At 35.4% G+C, this 24,375-nt stretch overlaps 1 protein-coding gene across 1 annotated transcript in view; it reads left to right on the forward strand.

Moving 5' to 3' along the window:
- Positions 1-24,375, forward strand: part of LOC145681559 (bestrophin-4-like) — a 1,326,494-nt gene that overhangs the window by 450,711 nt on the left and 851,408 nt on the right. The window contains exons 4-5 of the mRNA XM_081753197.1: positions 12,555-12,684; positions 24,077-24,318. Of these exons, the coding sequence (XP_081609323.1) occupies positions 12,555-12,684; positions 24,077-24,318 (372 nt within the window). The remainder of the gene's footprint in view (positions 1-12,554; positions 12,685-24,076; positions 24,319-24,375) is intronic.

Genomic DNA, 24,375 nt, shown 5'->3' on the forward strand with positions numbered 1-24,375 from the left:
ATCTAATGAGACCATAGTCATTGATATATTTGTTAATCGGACTAAGATTTGTTTATGTGTCTCAAATTAGAAGTTTGAATTTGGGACATTCTGGGACTGGTACAAAACTTTTTATTGTTGGTACAAAAGAGTACAAAACTTTCGTTATCTAATGAGATAATTTTGAAAGAAATCGGGCTTTGTTGAACTCCAGCTAGATCTTTGTGTTCAGCATTAGAATGTGGAATTTGGGACATTTGGGGACGGGCATAAAACATTTTAATGTTGGCACAAAACATTACAAAACTTTCATTTTCTAATGAGACGATTTTGAAAGAAATCGGTCTACATGGAACTCCAACCTTATCTTAGTGTTCCGCATGAGACTGTGGAATTTGGGATATTTTGGGACAGGTACAAAATATTTTTTTGGTACAAAACATTAAAAAACTTTTTTATCTAATGAGACGATTTTGAAAGAAATCGGGCTATGTGGAACTCCTACTTGATTTTAGTGTTCCGCATTAGTATGTGGTAAATTTGGGACATTTTGGGACAGATAGAAAGAATTTTGTTTTTGGTACAAAACATTAAAATAATGTTTTATCTAATGAGACGATTTTGAAAGAAATCGTTCTATGAGAAACTCAAACTTGACCTTAGTGTTCAGCATTAGAATGTGGAATTTGGAGCAATTTGGGACAGGTACAAACCTTTTTATTGTTTGTACAAAACAGCACAAAACATTCTTGATCTAATGAGGCCATTAACATTGATATATGAGTTTATGGGACTGAGATTTGTTTATGAGTCCCAAATTCAAACTTCTAATTTAGGACATTTTGGGACTGGTACAAAACGTTTCATTGTTGGTACAAAACACTACAAAACTTTTATGATTGAAATGGACGATTATGAAATAAATCGGGCTATGTGGAACTCCAACTTGACCTTAATGTTCCGCATTAGAATCTGGAATTTGGGACATTTCGGGACAGGTACAAACTTTTTTAGTGTTGGTACAAAACAGTACAAAAATTTCTTTATCTAATGAGGCCATTAACATTGATATATGAGTTTATGGGACTGAGATTTGTTTATGAGTCCCAAATTCAAACTTCTAATTTAGGACATTTTGGGACAGGTACAAAACTTTTTATTATTGGTACAAAACAGTACATAACTTTATTTAATGGGATGATTTTGAAAGAAATCGGGCTTTGAGTAACTCCAACTTGACCTTAGTGATCCGCATAAGAATCTGGAATTTGGAACATTTTGGGACAGGTACAAAACATTTTATTGCTGGTACAAAACAGTACAAAACTTTCTTTATCCAATAATACCATTATCATTGATATATTTGTTAATCGGACTAACATTTGTTTATGTGTCTCAAATTAGAAGTTTGAATTTGGGACATTTTGGGACTGGTACAAAACTTTTTATTGTTGGTACAAAACAGTACAGAACTTTCGTTATCTAATGAGACGATTTTGAAAGAAATCGATCTATATAAAACTGCAACTTGACCTATGTTTTCAGTATTAGAATGTGCAATTTGGGACATTTGGGGACAGGTATAAAACTTTCTAATGTTGGCACAAAATATTACAAAACTTTCTTTTTCTAATGAGACGATTTTGAAAGAAATCGGGCTATATGGAACTCCAACTTGATCTTAGTGTTCCGAATTAGAATGTGGAATTTGGGACATTTTGGGACAGGTAGAAAACTTTTTCTTCTTGGTACAAAACAGTACAAAACTTTCTTTAGGTAATGAGACGATTTTGAAAGAAATCGGGCTATGTGGAACTCCTACTTGATTTTAGTGTTCCGCATTAGTATGTGGTGAATATGGGACATTTTGGGACAGGTACAAATCCTTTTATTTTTGGTACAAAACATATAAAAACATTTTTATCTAATGAGACGATTTTGAAAGAAATCGGGCTATGATGAACTCCAACTTGACCTTAGTATTCAGCATTAGAATGTGGAATTTGGGACATTTTGGGATAGGTACAAAACTTTTTATTGTTAGTACAAAACAGTATAAAACTTTCTTTATCTAATGAGACCATTATCATTGATATATGTGTTTATGGGACTGAGATTTGTTTATGTATCCCAAATTCAAACTTCTAATTTGGAATATTTTGGGACTGGTACAAAACCTTTTATTCTTACAAAACAGTACAAATGTTTCTTTATTTAACGGGACGATTAAGAAAGAAATCGGGCTATGTGGAACTCGAACTTGACCTTACTGTTCCGCATTACAATGTGGAATTTGGGACATTTTGGGACAGGTACAATACTTTTTATTGTTGGTACAAAACAGTACAAAACCTTCCATATCTAATGAGAGCATTATCATTAATTTGTTTGTTAATCGGACTAAGATTTGTTTATGTGTCTCAAATTAGAAGTTTGAATTTAGGAAATTTTGGATCTGGTACAAAACTTTTTATTGTTGGTACGAAACAGTACAAAACTTTCTTGATCTAATGAGACCATTTTGAAAGAAATCGGGCTATTTGGAACTCCAACTTAACCTTAGTTTTCTGCATTAGAATGTGGAATTTGTGACATTTGGGGACAGGTACAAAACTTTTTATTGTTGGTACAAAACAGTACAAAACTATCTAGTGAAACCATTATCATTGATATATGTGTATATGGGACTTAGATTTGTTTATGTGTCCCAAATTCAAACTTCTAATTTGGGACATTTTGGGACTGGTACAAAACTTTTTTTTGTTGGTACAAAACAGTACAAAACTTTCTTTATCTAATGAGTGAATTTTGAAAGAAATCGGGTTATGATGAACTCCAACTTGAACTTAGTGTTTAGCATTAGAATGTGGAATTTGGGACATTTTGGGACAGGTACAAAAGTTTTTTTTCTACAAAATAGTACAGAACTTTCTTTATCTAATGGGAGCATTACTATTGATATATGTGTTAATGGGACTGAGATTTGTTTATGTGTCTCAAATTAGAAGATTGAATTTGGAACATTTTGGGACTGGTACAAAACTTTTTATTGTTGGTACAAAACAGTACAAAACTTGGTTTATGTAATGAGGGCATTTTGATGCAAATCGGCGAATGTAGAACTCAGAGGTCAAGTTGGAGTTCCACACTAAAATCTAAAATTTGGGACATTTTGGGACTGGTACAAAACATTTTATTGTTGTTACAAAACAGTACAAAACTTTGTTTATGTAATGAGGGCATTTTGATGCAAATCGGCGAATGTAGAACTCAGAGGTGAAGTTGGAGTTCCACACTAAAATCTAAAATTTGGGACATTTTGGGACTGGTTCAAAACTTTTTATTGTTGATACAAAACAGTACAAAACTAGTACAAAACTCTGGGATAAATTATTTTTGTAAATGGCGATGTGGAACTCCATCTTGACCGACCTCGTGGAATGACCCTGCACAGCTTCCGTTGAGATGCACAAATACAGTAATACGGCATTACCGAGATTATCTCGGAAAGCTCGAGTATCTTCGTGAGCTTTTAACTTCCATATGTTTTTTCTAAACATTTTTTATTTTATTGAAGTGAAATTGATCATAATTTAAAAGATACTGTATACATTGTACTAAAAGAAGATAATTTTCAAGGTTGCTTGATATATATTGTAATGATCGCCACATCACGACAAAAGCACATGTCAACACAACACGTGTCTTTGATTGTAAACAGCGTAGCAGACGAGAAGCCGACACGAAAGACACCGAGGAACACCGAATGAAGACGGACCTCACGAAAGGACCCCAAGAGGATAGATAAAAGCCCGACCACCGAGCGACCTGGCAGCAATCGACCAACCGATCAACTAACCAACACCTGCCCTGAGGTCGGATTGGACTTGGGATACACCTATCCTTACCCGAGGTCACATTGGACTAGGGATCCTTACTACAACCAAGCCTCGCGACGCTGCCTTGGGCTGAGGGGGGCGACAGTTATCATCATTCGGAACAGGGAAACCAAAGAGAAACTACCAAGCACAATAACATAAATTGTGAAATTCCTGTGATACAAGAACAATCAGGACAATTGACAGAGAAAAAAAAATTGCCCTAGAAAACGAAAATAACAGGTCACATTTAACAATTAAAACTAAATCAGGTCATCAGAATACAATAATTGATACCGGTAGCACGATATCGCTCTGGGCAGCCAATACCTTGCCCCCCTGGGACGAGTCTAATTCCATTCCAGACAAGTGAAAGGAATTTCAGGAAACAATATTTGTTTCAATCAAATAGCACTGATAAAATTAAAATAGGTCAAACAACATTTACTCATTACTTTCGAGTAATTGACAGGACAATGCCAATAATTATAGGAATATACTTTCTCCAACGTTCGCATTCCACCATCACATTAAATAAGAATTTAATCTCTCTTTAAACGTCCACGGAAGCCACAGCTACCAGCGGAGAGCAAAGAAAATACGCTGTCAGCTTTTACAACTCAGATAATATCGCAGACAGACCAAAACTGTTTGTACGTGACTAAGCAAATAACTTTACCTCCACTCTAACATACGTTCATTCAAGTGGCAGGAAAGAAAAAATAGCTGATGCGGAATTCTTGTATATATCATTGCTTCCTGGAATACTCGAGAAACTGGTTAAATGCTCTCGACCAGAAGATAAAAGCAAACAAAATGACAATTTTAATTTCAAATCCTAATGGCAACCGAGTCACTATAAAAAGGAATACGCCAGGGGCGGTTCTTGAGGAAGGGCACGAAATTTCTTTTAACGCCTTAAAAGAACCAAATTTTGTAGAAGAGCGTACCAGTTTAAGACAAAAGAAAAAACTGAAGAACGCTTAAAATACACAGAGAAACTATTCAATAACGAGCTCTTTGTCGTCAACGCCAACTTATACAAAAAGCAATAACAAGCAGTTTATGATTTATTGTTTAAATATCGGGATCGTTTTTACGTATGCCCCTAACGACATCGGTTAATTTAGGGAATATATTCATAAAATTAGGATTTCAAAGTCTGCTGTATTTCACGACCGTTCCCCACCAATTCCATTACATATCAGGAACCAGGTAGACAAACAGATTCTAGACTATATCAAGGCAAAAATAATTAGGCACACAACAATAATGAATACTACTCTCCACTTCTGGTGCTCAGGAAACCTAATACGCAAGAATTCCGGATAGTTTTTAATCTACAGAAGTGTAACAGCTATACCAAATATTTATCGATGAAATTTCAATCAACAGAGGACGTTTTAAACTCTATAAAGGGGAAAAACTGTATAACAACTATTGACTTTTCGAATTCATACTTCTAAATTTTGTTGCATCTAAGAGCCGCAAATACATGACCTTCGAACTCAATCATAATAGAAAATCATTAATTTTTGAGGTGCACAATGGAGCACAAGACGAGCTCTCAAAGTCTCAGTGTCAAACCGAGGATGATTTTGGAGGGACTACCCGATAGGATTACAAGTTTTGCGGATGACCTTGTCAGCAGTGCATATAAATTTCTACAGCACTTGCAGGATTTAGAATTACTATTTCAGAAGCTTAGAAAACACGATTTTCGGGCATCACCTAAGAAGACGCACATAGGTTACCGTGAGCTTAACGTATTAGGACACCTTGTTAGTGGGGAATCCATTAAAATATCTCCAAAGATAGCCAAGAAAATACGGAATTTTAAGAGACCGATTACAAAACGGATTCTCAAAACTTTTATCAGCCTATGTTCGTACTTTAGAGTGCATATCAAATATTTTACGATAAAAATCGAGCCTTTCCAGCAATTAGTAACATCTAAATCTAAATTTAAATGGACAGAAAAACACGATGTTCTTTTTGAAGAATTGAAAGAAGACATATTAAACACCCCATTACTCACTCCTTTTGATGACTCGCTAGAAATCAGCATCTATAACGATAGCAGTTTATTTCAAATAGCTGGAATTCTCGCTTGCTATTACTCATAAACTGACATTGAGAAGGTGGTTGCCTACTGTTCTCGAAGATTGACTAAAACTGAACAGAAGGCTACCATATGGCAGAAAGAATTGTACGCACTCATATATACTTCGCATATAATATTGTTTGCTAAATAGAAGATTTAATCTTTACGTAGACGTATAGTGCATAGCGACGATGAACACACAACCTGATAAAGTCGGAAAATATACCAGATACAAACTATTCTTGGCCGATTATGCTTTCGATATACAGTACCTACCAGGGTCCAAACATCCAGCAGATATAATCAATAGGCTCGAACAAACGCAAGACATCAAGAAAGAAGAAGAAAAGAAGAAACTAGCGACGAAAAAGGCGAAGATTATCATGCCTTCAGGTCAAATAGTCTCCAGTTTTAATACTATAGAAGTGCAAAATAACAACTTGTCAAATATCACAAGAGGGCAACGTAGGGACGACAATTATACGGACATCATTTCTGTTTTAGAAGGGAAGGAGCCGGACAAGGTCTCTACAGTTAAATCAGCAAGATTTTTTGTCTTAAAAAGGGCATATTATATAGAAAGCAAAACCATCCTGATTACGGTTTATTATATCTTCTATGCATACCCAAATCGCTAGCCAACTTGTTGTTCACAACCTTCCACCGCCAAGCGACCAACCCTCACTTTGGTTTCTCAAAATCGTATAAAACCGCCCTAAGGAAATGTTATATGCCGCATCTCAAAAGCTATTTTGCTCACAAAATATGTACGTGTTAGGACTACCAACATTTAAAGAAACTACCACAAAAGAAGCAGGCCGAACTACTACATCATCCAGTGGGAGAGATAGCAACAACATGGGTATATGACGAACTCGGGCCATTTCCAAGTAAAGAAGGAAGAAATAAATACATATTAGTTGCCACGGAATTAGCTACACGCTATTTGATTGCAAAAACAGTGGACGTAGTAAATGCGGAAAATATAGAGAACTTTTAGGAATGTGATATCATTCTCAAATTCGGAGCATTTACAACGCTGTATTGGGACCAACATCCAGTACATGGGGCGGCTCGTTTGCAACACTTAGCGCAGAAGTACGATTTCGCCTAGAAGTATTCATACATATATAGTCATGCTTCAATAGGATTAGTAGAACAAACCAAAAAATTATACAAAATTGTCTCAAATTTTTCGTACTAGAACACCATGCGGATTGGGAGAGATGGTTACCGCACGTTATTTTTGGCATTAATACTTACATACAAGGATGGACCAAATATTCAGCAAGCTTTTTGTTATTCGGATACGAACCTAGGATCCCGACAGAATGTACGCTCGAATAAAAACAACATATATAAATTGACAGAAATAAATTAGCAGCCATCAGGAAGAAAGTACAAAATAACCTGGAACAGGCATATAACAGAGAAAAGCAGTTTTATGACAAACGCCATAGACAGACAACTTATAATCCTGGGAACTTTCTTTAGTATATTACCCTACAAGAAAGGTTGGTTTACCTGAACACTTTACCATTCACTAAGAAGGGCCGGCACGAGTTGTGGAGAAGCTTAACTCAAATTTGTATCGAGACGAATTACCACCTAAATTCAGGCACAGAATTCAAGAAATTGCGGTGAACCGCTTGAAACCATTCTACGAGGAACAAACAAAGGGAATACAAAATTAAGAAGAGAAAAGCACAAATTCAAGTAGAAGAATTTAACAAATTTCCAAGTACTTACCGGGAACAGAAGAAGGGCCAACAACAGAAGAAACGAAAAAAGGAAAAGATGCACTGATATAAAATCGCACTTCTTTATTTCAACTACAAGCTGTATCTCATTCTGTTCTTTAACTTCGCTACATTCGTATTTCCGTTCTTCTCGCATAATGCAAGATCAACATTTTTCTCTCTTTTCTAGTCTCAAAAGTCATTAATCCTTGCAAGGTCGAAATAATATGCTTTCTCGTTTCTAGTACCGCATCTTCAATACGAAGTACCTGCATGCTTAATACGTCACATTTTCTCCTTATACAGGATGTTCATAAAATCAGGCCCATATATCATTATATAGAGTGACCAGAAATACACATTCTCTATTTTTCCTTTTTAAAAAGAAAATTTTCCAAATCCTAAACCAACAATTATCCTTTTCTTAAATGTACTAATAATTTATTCGTGCTTCACCTTTCACAAGTCGCGTTACAAAACGAAAGCTTAACCAATTGCCTAACATATCTTCACCATTAGAAGGACTCAATTCACCGGCGCCTACGATCGAAATTCAAACAACGTAACCTACAAATAATGGATGTGACGTGAATATAAACACCGATTTTAATGACCAACATACTCGACCTACAATTAGTGAACTACTATACATTTATTAATCACAATGATGACACTCCTACCCAGTCTGAGGGAAATGATAGTGACTGATCCTGCTTAGATGGGACGGAACTATAGTGTTATTACCACTATATATATATATATATATATATATATATATATATATATATATATATATATATATATATATATATATATATATCATAACACGTTTTATCATAGTGATTTTTCAGTGTATTATAGTGTTTATAGTGTATTCTAGTGTCTATACAGTATATCCAAATGTATCAGTGTTGTGGTGCAGATAACTTTCGCTAATAACAATTGTGTATTTTACTCAAAAATAATCTTGCAGATTACTTTTTTCTAGTGTGGGGGTGTAAGGATCCCGACATCACTACAAATGCACATGTCAACACAGCACGTGTTTTTGATTGTAAATAACGCATCAGACGAGAATCCGACACGAAAGACACCGAGGAACGTCGAATGAAAACGGCGATAAGAAGACGAAGATAATCTGTCATTGTTATCTTATTAATTTTCTCTTGTGCTATTGTGCTTTTGACAGCGTGCAGTGATTTTCGGACACCTTTCAGTAGTGAATTGTGTTGCATTCTACATTTTCTCTCATGTTATTTCATTCTAGTTTTTTTAAGTCTTATCATATGCTCTACTTAGTTATTAGCCCGAACTACTTACTTTCTACATAGGCAATAAGTTACTTAACTACATAGACATTAATTAAGCCCAATAGTTTCTTAACTGTTTTCTGTTGACTTATCCTAATCGTAGATTACCAGTTCGGGCGTACTATTATTTCCTTTTATTAGTTTACGAAATACAGGGGCTTAACTTTCAAAATTAAACTCTGGAATTAGTATATATACTAAACTTTCGACAGAAATTTGTAATATTTTCTGTAAAAATCGAAATCTACCATTCCAACTGTTTGTCGTGTCTCAATCCTGTTTTATTATTCTTTATTTTCAAACTCAACTGAATATGGCAGTGGCGGTTCGTAGTATGTAGAAACACCGGTTGCAATGTTGCAATATCAAAGGTATGTAGGTAAGCGCAAGTGTTCCCCTCCGCCAGTATTCTTGAGTCTTATCCAAAAAATATTCAGGAAATACGAAGAGGAAAGTCCTTTTAAGATCTATTTGTATATTTATTGATTAAGGTGTATTTTCTAATATTGATTTAATATATAAGCTACTTCCTTTTTTTTAAACAACCACTATCAATGTACGTTTATACACTATTTATATACAAAACTTCTACACTCATGTTATTGAACAAGAGATAAATTCAATATGTAGCATGTGCTGTAAGCCATGACTGATATCGTTAACCCAAAAAGAAGAAAAATGCAACAAAAAAAAAATGCATATATTCATGCACGCAGTTAAACAAAATTATTTAAGGAAGGTCTATCTTCGTTCTTTTCGAGCTTCAAATTTTTCTGTGGCTTCATTGAAATGTGAAATGCTGCTCACCGAGTTTTTCTGAATAGAAAGCATCGCTACTGCAAATATTTTCGCTTTGTTTTCTTTAGGGTACAGAAACACCTCTCTCCTCTGACAATGTGATTTTTTTTAGCATTTCTTTGTGTGAATATAAAGAACAAAAAGTCCATTTTCAGTAACTACGTACTTTTATCTGCTGTTGTAGTATAAAAAAAGCATGAAATCTAAGATTTTTTTCCTTCGGAAATGTAAAAAAAAAAAAAAAATAGTTTAACATTCCAGCAATTTATGCTAAAGAAGACAGATGAGTATTGAAAGTGAATGATTTGAGTTAGTTTTTTATGCTCTCCGCCGTAAATCGAACACGGGATCATGTGAACGAAAGACACAGAGCTAGGAATTAGACCAGTGGTAAGATATTTTCTTCTTCGAGACTCGATTACCCCCCCCCCACACACACACACAATAGGATATTTTTTATTTTAAAAATAAAACATATCCTAAGAATTTTCACCTTTGTGTTCCGGATCCGCTCTGGTACCACTAGACGCGTATTTGTTCTTTGCGAGTTTGTGTTTTGTGAACAACTTCTTTCTTCCAAGCATCTATATCTTACTCACCCTATCAATTGAGTCAACCGCTGTCAAGCGGAGGAATTCGTAACTATTACAGAAGCTGACTCTATACCAGTTGCGGAACAGGGTGAAACTGGAAGCGGGTAATACAGAAGGATACCAGCAACGCAGAAATAAATCAATTTCCGCATGTTGAGAGATAGGAGCTCGATGCCATATGCTCAATTTTACTGCTTCCAGTGGCAACGCTTCCTGCAACTAGAAATGTAAATCACTCTCTTTCTTTCAGTTTTTTTAAATTGATTTTTTTAAAAATGCATCAATACTGTTTTGCGCTCAAGAGCAAAGGATTATTTGTTACTGATACACTACTTTCATACTTAAAGATATCTTTAGTATTGAAAAAAAAAAATAAAAAAATATCCGGTTGCACAAATATACACCATATATGTAGTACCAGCCGCCGCTGGAATATGGACATCAAATGAAAGTGTTGTGCGATTATTGCTTTAGAAAATGTAACGTAAAAGAGTGCTAGATTATTTTTAAGAATAGTAAAAAAAATAGTAACTGTAGAAGATGGTAACAAGACTAGTTAAACGATAATCAGTTAAATATTTCAACACATAACAAAAGACCAACAAGTGAATGAAAAATGTCAACATCTCATGGTGAAAGTTAGAAACTCTAAATATTTAACAAGTAATCAGTAAATATAGGGTCTAGAAGTCACCTTCAACCGCCAAGTGGCTAACGAATGTTTTTTAACGCAGTATCGTGTTTGATGTGTGCTTGGGCCGCTGTACTTAAATATAAACACAATAGTTCTTCATATCCTATTTTAAGGTGGATCACTAAGTGTTCTCGGTGCTATGCTAAACGCTGCTTAAATAGTTCGGCGTTGCCAGAGAGTGTCGAGTGTTTACTGATTCCAGATAATAAAGGAAGTAATCATAGAATTCTGCTTGGATACTTACTGGAGAAATTAGTTTTCGACCCTTACAGCAATACACAGTCACGTTCCGCTTCTCAAACTGTAACGCTAAAGTCCAGGAATTTTATTATTGTCACTACCACAGTAAACCTACAAATTTGACAACAACGCATTATGGCGTTTTGCGCAAGTTTCTTCTCAAAATCTATTTCCTTAAATGTAAAAAATGAAATGAAATCTTTGAGTTTTACGTCCCACGGTTATGCCGGTTAGGCTAAAGGAGACGGTGATAATGAGAGATGAGTGAAATGGTGGAATGAAGAAAGTGGGAGGAAACGGGAGAACCCCGAGAAAACCCACGAGCACGGTGTTTGTCCACCACAAAGTTCACTTGGCGGGGGCTTCCTTAAATGTAAATTAATATTTAAATAAAATGTGGAACATAACAAGAGAAACGGTCAAACAATATATCTATTTCGTAATAGGATCGTTACTTTAAAATACTTTACACATACAAACAACCATTTCATAAAACTGAGCACTTCTAGTAAGATCTAACAGCAAGTGCCATCTTGTGTGCTCATTGTAAAACGAATCAAATATTTTCCTTTATTTGTTACCTTTTTCAATATCAGCTGACACAACCAAATAAATCAGTGCCTTGTGTTGTAGCTGAAACATAACTATCTTATAGTACAATATTTATAATATATAACATTTCATTGCGCAGTAGTTAAGGGAATGAGCTAAAATATATACTGACTTCCGGGTAGTGATCCACCTTAAGCAGTAAGTTCTGCTTCGCGTAGCATTGTTGCTAAAGAAAGATGCTAAATTCAAATTAAATCTTACTGAAGGAAGCAATAACATAATTAAAAAGGAGCGTAGAAAGTGCTACTTCTTGCTCATGGTAGGACATGTAAAACTATATCATATATCTGAATTATCTTGCAAATAAAGTTTTCCCAAGGCTAAATGATTAAAGTGTGATACACATTTTCGTTAGACTTTCCTCGGAGTGCACGCCATTTAATTCTATTTTCACATTTAAGTCAAATACCATACAAATATAGCCTTGGAAGGTAACGTGGAAACGAAAACATAAACAAATAAATGAATATCTAACTTTTAATGGTCATATTTCTTTGGATTATACTTTTCACCTGTTTAGTCCAAGTCATCCATGCATACATTATATAACAATGTGTATAGAGTAACATCTGTCACTCTTAATAATAGTAACACTTTTTGATTTTAGGATGATCGAGGCCGTCTTATGCGAAGAACTATAATGCGTTATGTATGTATGTGCCTTACGATGGTGTTCACTATGATCAGTCCTCGGGTCAAGAAAAGATTTCCTACTTTAGAACATTTTGTAGAAGCAGGTAAGTTTCATCATCCCTAGTTTGATTCCAGGTTTGTGGATATTTATGTACTTTCCTGCAAAAACCAAGAAAATGCGCGTGTAACTGTAGTAAAATGGGTACCGCAAACTCATTACAAGGCTATACAGAAATTACTATAATTTCTGAACTGTAAAATATATCTAAATCTTGGCTAACAAGCATGATGTAAAACTTCTACGTGCTGCAATCAAAACCTATATACATGTGGTGGTGTTTTGCCCTGATGAAAAATTTTGTCCGAAGTACTCTGAAGAAACTGTATGACCCTGCCGTCTATTACTTCCTCGTTGTATCGAGCACTGGTTTGGTTGCTTCGAGCACGTAGGTTGTAAAGAAGTTGTTATACCCAAGAGCATTTTGACTCTAATGACGCTCTAAGCGTCATACCTGTCGTTTGACCGCTATAAAATTCAATAATTCATACTGTCAGAAAGTGCACAACACAATAGTATCTAAAATACATATGGCCACAGATTAAGGCAACTGTAAAACATAGTACAGCAGGATTCAGCAGAGAAAAAACTCTGCTATCCAGTACTCCAGCGAGGGAGTATAAAGGCAATTTTAGCCTAAGGCGTTTGTGGTTTTGATTTTAGTTGCGTAGTAAGATGTCTTGTTATTCCGTTGAGTACTGAATTGCGCAATTTCTTTCTGGGTCGTCGTTTCGTTTGGTTCTCTTCGCTACATTTTTTCCATTACGACTAAGAGTCTGTAATGCCGTGGATCGCTATTTCTTGGTATTCAGTGAATTTTGCTGCTAGAGTCAAGAGGACGCTTTACTGCCAGATATTATGCAGACATTTTAGATGGCTACAAAAATTCTATTGTTCCGATGTTATTTTCGGATCAATCACGGGATTTTCCAAGATGACAATCCGACAATTTACACTTGCAGAGCTGTTAAAGGATATTTGTATGAACAGAAAACTAATCTACAACCTTCCTCGGTGATCCATTCTCCAGACAATTAACATTATTGAACAATTATAATTAGTTTGGGATCTAAAACTCCGAGCACATATGGGCGACTCGGGGGAACATGATATATGAGAATGGTATATCGCACTCTCTAACTTTCGAATAAACCGAAAAAGAAGCTTGAACATTCTCACAGAATCCAATGCAATGACACATACAAAGCAAGCTTTCTCTGCTATCTACAGGTACTTTTCCTAAATTTAACTACTTACATACTATTCTGTGATTCAATCCCAATCAATTCCATCTAATAACTAAATTTCACCGGAAGTGGCGCTTATCATTAAGTACGCCAGAGCCACTCTATCTTTCTCTCAGGGAAGTAAATAATGCACTAGATGAAGAATGATCCGACATTCTGCTGAAAAATACTCACAACTTACAATCCAGAAGTATAGCATTCATACAGTAGAAGTTAAGATTTTATCTTCCTTTCTTTCAGTTTAACGTCCATATGCCTTTTAGGATGAGGTATGTGAATGATGATGGAAGAATTGATGGAATGAAATTGTGGGAGGAAGCGAGAATATCCTTAGAAAAGCCAAGGACACGATGTTGTCAACCAAAAATTTACTTGGCCGGGGATCGAACACGGAACCCCACGCACCAGAGGTAAACACTTTACCACTAAGGCATCGTACTCCCTCCACTCGGCTAAGATTTTATTTTGGTTCCGGGGCCTATAGGAAAAAGAAAAGATAGCGGATGTTATTTTGTAGTTCCTTAAATTCTTTCAAGACGTGTAAGACGTATTAGTTAGAACTCGAAACATTTTAAAGTAAAATATATTTCGCAAAAGCATGTCCTTTTTAACTAGTAGTTTAATTTGCCAGCTTTACTTGGAGGACTTGTATCGTAGTGGTACTATACGAAACTGCAAATCGGCAGATTCGGTTTTAGGTTCCAGTACTTTCCTATCAATTAATTTTCTTCAAATTTTATTGTTTAGGAAACTGTTATTGTAATTCTATTACTGCTTTATCATTATCATTATTATTATTATTATTATTATTATTATTATTATTATTATTATTATTATTATTATTATTATTATTATTATTATTATTAATGACCATTCCAAACTCTACATTTTGTAGATTCAATCTGTGTTACATTATCCTAGTTATTACGGCATAAAATGAAATGTGAATTGTGCGAAAACTACGTCTTTACGTTGCAAGAGGTGCAACTCACAATATCCGCCATAAAGTCATGACTGCATTCTGTCTCACTGTAAATAAAACCTATCGTGAAGCAGAAAAGCACTTTACACAAACACCAGAACAGTGGCATGTCACATGGGGACAGGGGTAGCACGTATCCTACTCTGAAGAGGGGAGGACAAGAGAGGCTGCCTTGTACAGCTGAAGCCCGAAACAATTTGCATACATGCAAACCTGAAAACTATTATGATGATATGCAAATGAAATGAATTATTTAAATAAATGCGGTAGAGCAAAATGAAAGCGGTATAACAAAAATGATAAATTAATTAACTGAACAAAATGACGTCATTGTAATTTAATATAATGCAATGAGACTGTAAATTTCAGGCACTATGTGGCTTTACTTCAGGTTTTTCTTACCAATAATACCACTCACACAACTAACACGTATGTCAGCTGTTATCATGCCGTGATGGCTTTCTGCATCTCCAGGCAGCTGGAAAGAAAATATATTACTCAAAATTTTGTCACATTCCTAAGAGGAGCTCCTGATGAAGAAGGTAACATAATTTCCATTGGAACAGATTATTTTAATTAGCACACGCGGAAAACCACACACTTTAAATATACAGAAAAAAATAATTTTCAAACTTAATATTTTAGGTCTTTTAGATATTTGAAATGTTCGTGCACTCTTCTTTTAATTTTAAATTCCACAGATGCAGTTTCCGGTCCCTTTCTGGTATTCCAAGTGTTTACTGGAGTTGTTCCATGTTATGGTGCTCCCTCGGAGGTCTCATTTCTTCCCATTGATGAGACGGCTGCCTGGTTGATTGAAGTTCTGTTGTCTCGAAGTTCTCGAAGAATCACTGCTACTCAGTCATCTTACCGCAACTAGCAAGTCCTTCTACCAGTAAGAGACTTCAGCTTGGAAATGTGGTTGCGATCCCAAAATTTTAAACTTTGGTGTATGACTTCTTCATTAGTGAAATTTTTTACAACGGTGGCGAGATTCCCTTTCTAACGCGATCAAGCCAGGGGTAAAGTTGCTATATCTAGCCTTTCTTCCCCTTTATAAATAAAAGGAAAATGACACTTTGTACGATTTCGAAACGGAATCACCGACATAAATGTCGGTGATGTTGATCACCTAAATGCAATGTTCCGTGACCATTTCGTTTTAGTAGAAGTTTGCACGGATAACATAGAAGAAAATGCTTTCTTTCACTAAATTCTCTATATAATTATGTCATGTGGTATAGTCTTAGCACACCGGCTACCAACACTGACTTGTAAAATTAAGTAACGTTAATTCGTCACTTCATATCTCTTCAACACACAGAACATACTGGCTGTTTACACAAGACAAAGCGCGCCTTTTTAAGCTTTAAACGTAGCTCGATGTGAACAGCTTCACGTACAAGCACCGAATTACCACTCTTCACCCCAGTCTTTGTTTAAAACAAACCCTGGTTGTTCACTTTTCATGGGCTCGCCTCGAAGCTCGAAGAAATCTTATAGCGGGCGGGAGTTGAAGTGAAGAGGGTTACAACCACAGGTCTTTGTACTACATGATCTAATTAAAGCACTTCACTAGTTTCTCATCCTAAGTATTACCTGACCAGGATATTAGTGCGGTTTTTCGTGGAGGGCGCTAGTGTAGTGTTTACATCAGTTTCTAGGTAAGCGCCGTGGGACAGGGGAACGGAGAGCGTCACTCTACAGTGTATCCAACGATTTTCAAAACTTGCAGTTTACATGTTATAAGAAGCTTAATCTGTTTCGCTTAATAAAGAACTCCATAAATTATATAGTTGTTATTGAATGCAGTAATGGTTATTCCTGCAGAGTAATGCAGATGTATTGCGGATAATGGCATATGCATGAAAATTAACAATTTAAGAACAAGATAGCATACAAGTGAGTTTCTACCGTGTATTAAGCAGATTATATGAAAAAAAAAATGATTACGTTTTATTTGATTTCATTATAAAACAGTAGAAACCTGTAAAACTCAGTAGTAAGATGTAATGACTAAAATATTAATTATGGGTTGGTAGCTTAGATACTTGCGCAATATCTTGTAACTGTAAGTTTAAATCAAGTTAAGGCTCGCGATGCTTGTATTTGTTTTAATGTAGGTCTATCGATTAACAACTAAATTATTTTCTAGAGTTGTAGCCAAGAAAGAATTCCGATACGTTTCCACTCGAGAACTGTGGAAGTTCTCTCCGTTGGTCTATTGGCTAGCGCATGTCTCTTTGTTGTACGTGGTTCTGTGAGAGCCTAACAATTAATTTTACAATATTTCACTTTCATTAATCATCTGTCTGCTCTAGCATAAGAGCATAATCATGGGACGTTAAACTAAAGAAATTTCATTTCATTGTTTCGATTAATGTGAACCCTTTGGGGCAAAAGGAAGTGAAGAAGAAATTTTCCTTAATTTTTTAAAGGGCTACGGGATTGGATAACTTGTCTTTCGGGATTGCCTTGTAAAACCTGATTACAATGTATCTTTCTTTTAGGATTATAATCGTAATCCAGCCTTTTTGGTAAATGTGAAATAAAAGTATCGATAAAACAGCAGCGTATGGGTAATGTAAGCATAAATTCATTGGTTCAATACACAATAAATTCACAACTTTTATTTATGAGTATAGAAATTCCCTTTGAACTCCCTCTGAATTTCTTTCAGACACTAGGTCGCTTGTGACAAAGAATAAATTCTATTATCTGTTTTCATACACAATATAATTTTGAAACTTGGGAGCCTAGTGTTGTCTTTGAATCTGTAATACGTAATCATTTGTCGCTTGACTTCAGAAGACTGAGTTTAGCCCGTGAGCATAAGTTGCATATAGTTCAAACATATCAGATGTACGGTCTTGTTTAGCAAATCCTGTGTGCACATATGAAATTCAAAGACAAAGGTAATCAATCGTCTTTAAACAGCTGTATTTTTATTTCAAGTGTAAGTACTAAAATGTGCTACGTAGATTTCCGGCCAATTGTTTCCTCGCCGGTATCTTTGAGCAATGAGAAAGCAGTAGAAGACAAACTTCGTTCTTCTAACTTGATATTTTGAAAAACTTACGCAAGTGGTTTTGTTACTTAAATACATATCTATTCACTCTAATCAATTTCAAAAGTACCATTAACTTTATAATAACATAATGAATGTAAGAGTTACCCTGAAAATGTATTTTGTATTTCTTTTTTAATATGAAATTCATTTTTTCTGAATTTCACGAGCTATAATAAATCAATTGTCAGGCTCCCCACTTTAAATTTTAATCGCTCCCCTACCGCCTCAATGTAACATTGGGTTTATTTCTTTTAATTTTTTTTTAAATATGGTAGAAATACTGGATTTTTAAATTACCAAACCATGATAAATAATGACAGGTTAGATATCAGAGAAAGTTATCTTTATCTACCTTCTTAATTAGGGGCGGATCCAAATCTCCTTCGGAGGCGGTTAGATTATCAGTTTCTCTCTCACCAGTCTTTTGCAGCACATCCGAAAATGATCTCAATGCAATTTTTTTACTAAAGGTACTGTCAATCAATCGATCACATGGTCCAAATTGGTAGCAATTTCGAAGACGCCTTATCTCAAAACTACACAATAGAACTTGCTTTAAACAATGAAAGCGCAGTTGCCAAAGTATAACTTTGATTCACAAAGATGAACTTCGAGGTTTCGTTAACAGATGAATTAGGAATTCCTTACACTCTAATGCTACGAAGTACTCAGTGTTCCTTTGTACAACACTGAGGTTAGTTTATTCGCAAGTTATTGTCATATTAATATGGAGGGTGTATGTACTTTTTTTTTTTTTTTTTTTTTTTTTGCAGTCCCTTAAAATGTTCTGAAAATAACTTTCATAACTTTTGAAATTGTGTTTGTCTTAACTTGAACATATGCGTGAAGTGGTTTATTATGAACAGGGCAAAAACAACTGTGATAGATTAATTACAAGTGATCCGGTTAGAAACACTGTTGTTTGTATTTTAGTTCCAAAATCGGTCGCCCGCACTCGTTCGCTGGTGGACTAATACACGCTTATATTAGATTTGTTTACAATTTTAATACTATCACTGTTCTCCCACAAGTTCAAGCTTTTGATGGATATATATCACACTGTACTAAATTTTGATAAGAGAACAGAAATCAACATAAAACACGAATCATCCACCTACATTTTCAACTACCTGCATGGTCCTTCCTTGTGCTAGCAGGTGCTGCTCTCTGGCGGGGTTTTACAAAGGTTTCCCACCTGCATGATTATTTGTTTTCGTGCATTATTTTCGATAATTTTGCTGTTTCAGTATAAAGTAAGCAGTTATTTAATTAAAACACAATGCTAAAACCAAGTATATACATATTTACAAATATAGTTAAGAGCTGAAAAGCTGTCACCTTATATATCAATGAATTCAAAGGATTTTATTATTGTTCCGTCTATTCCTGAAGCCGAACCGCAGGGAAAACTATGGATGGCCCTTAATACATCATCCTCATTAACTTTTAAGCATGGGTCTAATTCATTTGGAGGATCTGGCATTATTTGAACTCTAAATGGTGATGGATGTTTTCCTTGCAGGAGTTTATAGGTTTCCTCATTTGCAGGAGCCAAGGTATCATCTGAAGCTAGTAATCTCAAAGCCCCTTTTGTATCAAATTCAGAAATTTTGGATATTATCCTGTTTGTTAAATCAAAACTACGTTTTCTTCTAGGAGCGGGAGGGGTGTCCATAGAGGAGGTTTCGTTTAGATTTTGTTTTATGATGTTTGTGACAGATGTTGAGCTACGATTTCTTGGTAGACATAAATTGTGAAAAGAGAATAATAATAATTTCTTCCACGAGACAAAATCATTCTTGTCGATGCATTCCTCTACTACAGATGAGAGTTTTCTTGCTGCTGCGATTCTAGCTCCTCTTGGGATTCGTTTAATCAGCCAAATGCTTGATTTTAATTTAGTGAGCTCTTGAACAAAATCCTCCATATTGGTTGTAGGTATTTCCTGTGTGCCATGTTTTCGTGTCTTATGTATGCTCAAACCCTTTTTGTTGGAAATTCCTTGCCACATTCCGAACATGTTTGAGCTTCGATTTTAATTGACAAAGGTATATTTTGCGAAAAACTCACAGTATTATTTTCCATATGAAACAACAAAGGTCCAGATATTTCGTTGAAAGAATGTTCATTGTTGAAAGTTTTTTAAAATTTAACGTTAGCACACTAACCGAATTAAATTGAAACCATATTCTATGTTGAAATATGTAATAAATTTTGTCGTTTCATTCAACACACTATAAAACCTGCTATTACTTTGTTTAAACAAGCAACTTCTCTTTTCAAAGGAGAAAAGTAGACACATACTACTAATATACGTAATCCCTGGTTCAATCCTTACTTGAGGACACAGCCTAGGAAAGAAGTTAGCAATACCTCAGGTCACGTTGCCATATTGGGTGATATCAATAAAACGGAGAAGTTACTCATTACGCCCAATTTTGAAGTAGTTACTCGCATTGGTATCAATAAAAAGAGAACTGAGCACTAGTCGTCTCGGCTGACCTCGGAGAAGCCCCGTCCTTTTGAAGTAACCACACCTCTGTTCTCGAGCCGAGTAACTACTACGCGTTTGATATCAATAAAAATCAAAGACTCCTCTGTGATGCTAGTAACTTCTCCAAATTTGTGGAGCAAGCTAAATAGGTGACTCCGTGAGAAATATGGCAGAGTATATGATTGTTTTACTACGTAGAAAAACTTATAAACTGCATAGAAATGTTGGAAATGGAGATTACAAAAAGCATTATAAGTTTATGAAAGAAAATGTAGTGATTAGCGCAACATTTTTTAAGGAGAATCAACCGAAATTCGGGGTGGTGGGCTACGTAATGATGAAAAGATGCGGGTTTTCTTCAAGGGCGCCGATCCTGTGGGGGCCCGGGCCCCCTATTGTATTTATTAATATACAATTTTTGGCATAATTAGAGTGCAATTTGTCTTAAAATCCTGATATATATATACCCTCTGCATCTGAATGCCCTCCCCCGCCCCATTTACAGAGAAATCGGTGCCCTTGGTTTTCTTGCGTTACGTGAGTGGTCCGGGATTCCAGGTCGGATTGTCAGGGGATTCTGGTGTGGCTCAAAGTACTGTCTATGACTACCTGAAAATGGATTGTTTCCGGAAGTGTGCGTAATATACAAACAGCAAAGGCAGAGTGGCAAGAACAATATACATTTCTGGGTGCTATCGTAGCACTTGACTATACATAAGTGGCATTAAAGAAACCTAGTATTTTGGAGAGTAATACGTTAATAGGAAGAGCTATTTCGTGGCTAAGCGGTTAGCGTACATGCCTTTGGCATAGGAGACCCGCGTTCGATTCCCGGCAGGAGGTCATGTGGTTTGGATTCCACGTTAATCAGTGGGTTCTGTCTCATATAGGCACGCTACTGAAAAGGACGTTAAACTAATAATCAACTCAACTCAACGTTGATAGAAAGGGTGTATACATGAGAATGTTTTTTGTTTATGTCAAGGCGAAAGGGGACACGTATGGTGTGGAAAATGCAATCAGATGGACGTGATTTATGACGTGGGTGGACTTTATTAAAAAGAAAACAAAGGAGCCAAGTGTCTGATTTCGTTCTTAAAGCCAAACAATCTACAAAGACCTTGGACAACACGTGATATGCGCTTGTCGTGTTAATCTTGATATTGCTGGATTCCAATCAACATCCGTCAGCTCAAATAGGTTCATTCCCATGGTTTCAATATTACTTTCTTCTTTCCCGTTTTTTTTTTTTTTATTTTTTATTTTTTCTTCTTTTTTATTTTTGTTTTATTCTCGCTCGAATATTAAAGATTCTCTTTTGAATTTGTGTCTCAGTCGTAGATGTATTTGATATTTCGTTGCATTTCACTGTAATTACATTCAAAGTTTCGGCTTTCCTTCGTTTACTTTCTGGTAGCTGTGACTTTGAAAGTACCACTGGAAACTCTTTTAGAATATCCACAAATGCACTTTGATTGAAGCTATCGTTGCTACTTGCCCGTTTCATGGCTTTTAAGATACACGCCATAGGTTAAAAACAACGAAATGACTGCGCGATGAATGGGAGAAATTAGTAATCATTTCTTTTATTGATACGACTCAGTGCTACGTGCAGAGGAAGCGCGAGTAAACGTTCATAAATCTGGAGCAGACTAGACCTGAGTAGTGGCTTGTTTTATTGATACGAAATTGAGGGAGGAGATTACTCCAGGTGTAGATACTCCGATTCTCGAGCAGGACTTCTCAGGAGTAGTTACTTATTTTTATTGATATCACCCATTAAATTCACTATTTTTATATCTCCGGAGTTGTGTGAATTAGTGATGATTTAAAGGGATGCCCTGGAAAGGAAATTCTATCCCTCTTTAAAAGCTACGAAATTTCTCTCGATCCATATCTTCGACCATGATCGACATGCCAGTATTTTCTCAGTACTATTTTCACTCCTCCCCCCATATGAGATGGTGATGTAATCTATGAGTTCGTACTACTGCTGACAAGTGCGTGTCTTCACAGTCGCGCAAGCGTAGTGCGCGCGTCACGTGCTCGATGAGCTACATATTAGAGTATCAAGAAACCTTTATAGTTGTATATTCAAAGCAAACCGCTGCAGCATATATCTACTAGTATTTAAAAAGAACCCATGTCACGGTTTGTAATGAAAATCTGTAATATTTCCTATAATCTATATATATAAAAGAGAACGTACAAATCCTTTGTTAGCTCATCACGCTAATACGGCTGAACCAATTTCTTTCATTTTTGGGGGGTTATTAAGATTTGGACCCTAGATGGTTTTTATCATATCACTTTAATTTTCAATTACCAGTGTCTTGAGATAATTGACCATTCAAGTGTCCATAACGTAGAAATCCTTTGTTAGCTCATCATAGCTAAATCTAACCGTATTTATATGCAACCCACATGACCGTGTCACTCGGCGGGTTAACATAAATGACAGGCGATATAATGTTAACATTTACTGCAATCTTCTATGGTTTTTATCATATCACTTGAAAGCGAAAAAGTAAAAATTATCTAAGTAACAAAGTTTATTGCGTTCCGGGGTGACCCCAGCGAAGCGGGGTGAACGCTGCTAGTACATAATATTCTATAAAGAAATTAATAGAAGTATTCTAATAAAATGATTTAGGAATTATTGTGATATCCCTAAATTAAAACTCTACACTATAAAATTCTAAATCAAATTAGGTATTTAATACCCGCAATTATTAACAACGAACATGTTTACATATGTTTGTCACGCAGTAAGGAGACATACCACCCCTTAGACAAATCGTTGTTATTAATCCGATTGTTCCGATTTCCTTTACCTGAAAGAGAGTGTAACCTTCTAACAGGGTGCTAGGCTTCGGCTAGCTTGTAAAAAAAAATAAGGATGCATGAAATATGTGGACTTAATATCTAATAGTTCGCGATCAAGAAAAGAACTGTATATTTGGGACTGTGGTAAATCATCAAAAGGCAGCGATTTCAAAGATAAGTAACCATTTCAAATGTTTTAGACCTATACATAAATACACGACAAAGTGGTATTATCCAGATCTTTTATGATCATCATAAATAATATAGCGTATAACATAGGAAAATTATAATCATAGTACAAGGCAAATATGTAATTAGAGTACAAGGCAAATATGTGCTTAAAATTAATTACCGTAATTGTAAATGGCAAACATCTGAATTCAAGTGTACGTACGTTCTTCTTACGCTACATACTACATAAACAGTCTCTGCACGGTGTATTGTAGGAACAATCACCAAATTTTGTTATATTTTGACCAGGAATACGAGAAAATGCACTCTAAGAACGTCAAAATCACAAAATTTACCTAATTTCGGAGTAAATTATAGGAAACCTAGTACCTAGAAAGACAATGTTTTCTAGATATAACTACTCTGCTGTGCCATTTGCTGTAATTTCTGGATTTTTTGCTATGATACTATAAAGGAAACATACAGAAACATTGATAAACTGTAAAATTACGTTTAAAAAATATCTGATTCATCCGAAATAAGCACTCTTCAAATTAATTTTGCTAACATTAAAATTACACTTAAAAAATATCTGATTCATCCGAAATAAGTACTCTTCAAATTAATTTTGCTAACATTTCTTTCTAGGTTTGTTGTTAGACAATGAAAGACTTATAATAGAAGATTTAAACGAGAAGTTTCCTCGCCATTCAAAGCATTGGCTACCGATTGTTTGGGCGACGAGTATAGTGACAAGAGCAAGAAAAGAAGGCAGAATTAGAGATGACTTCGCTGTGAAAACAATCATTGATGAAATTAATAAATTCAGAGGCCAGTGCGGTAGGCTACTTAGCTATGATACAATTAGTATACCCCTAGTATACACACAGGTAAGAATTTGTTTTCTTGCAACGATATTTTACTTTTATGAGTTCATGGTGCTGCTA

Source organism: Thermobia domestica, chromosome 3 (assembly GCF_964235325.1).
Source record: "Thermobia domestica chromosome 3, izTheDome1.hap1.1, whole genome shotgun sequence".
NCBI lineage: Eukaryota > Metazoa > Arthropoda > Insecta > Zygentoma > Lepismatidae > Thermobia > Thermobia domestica.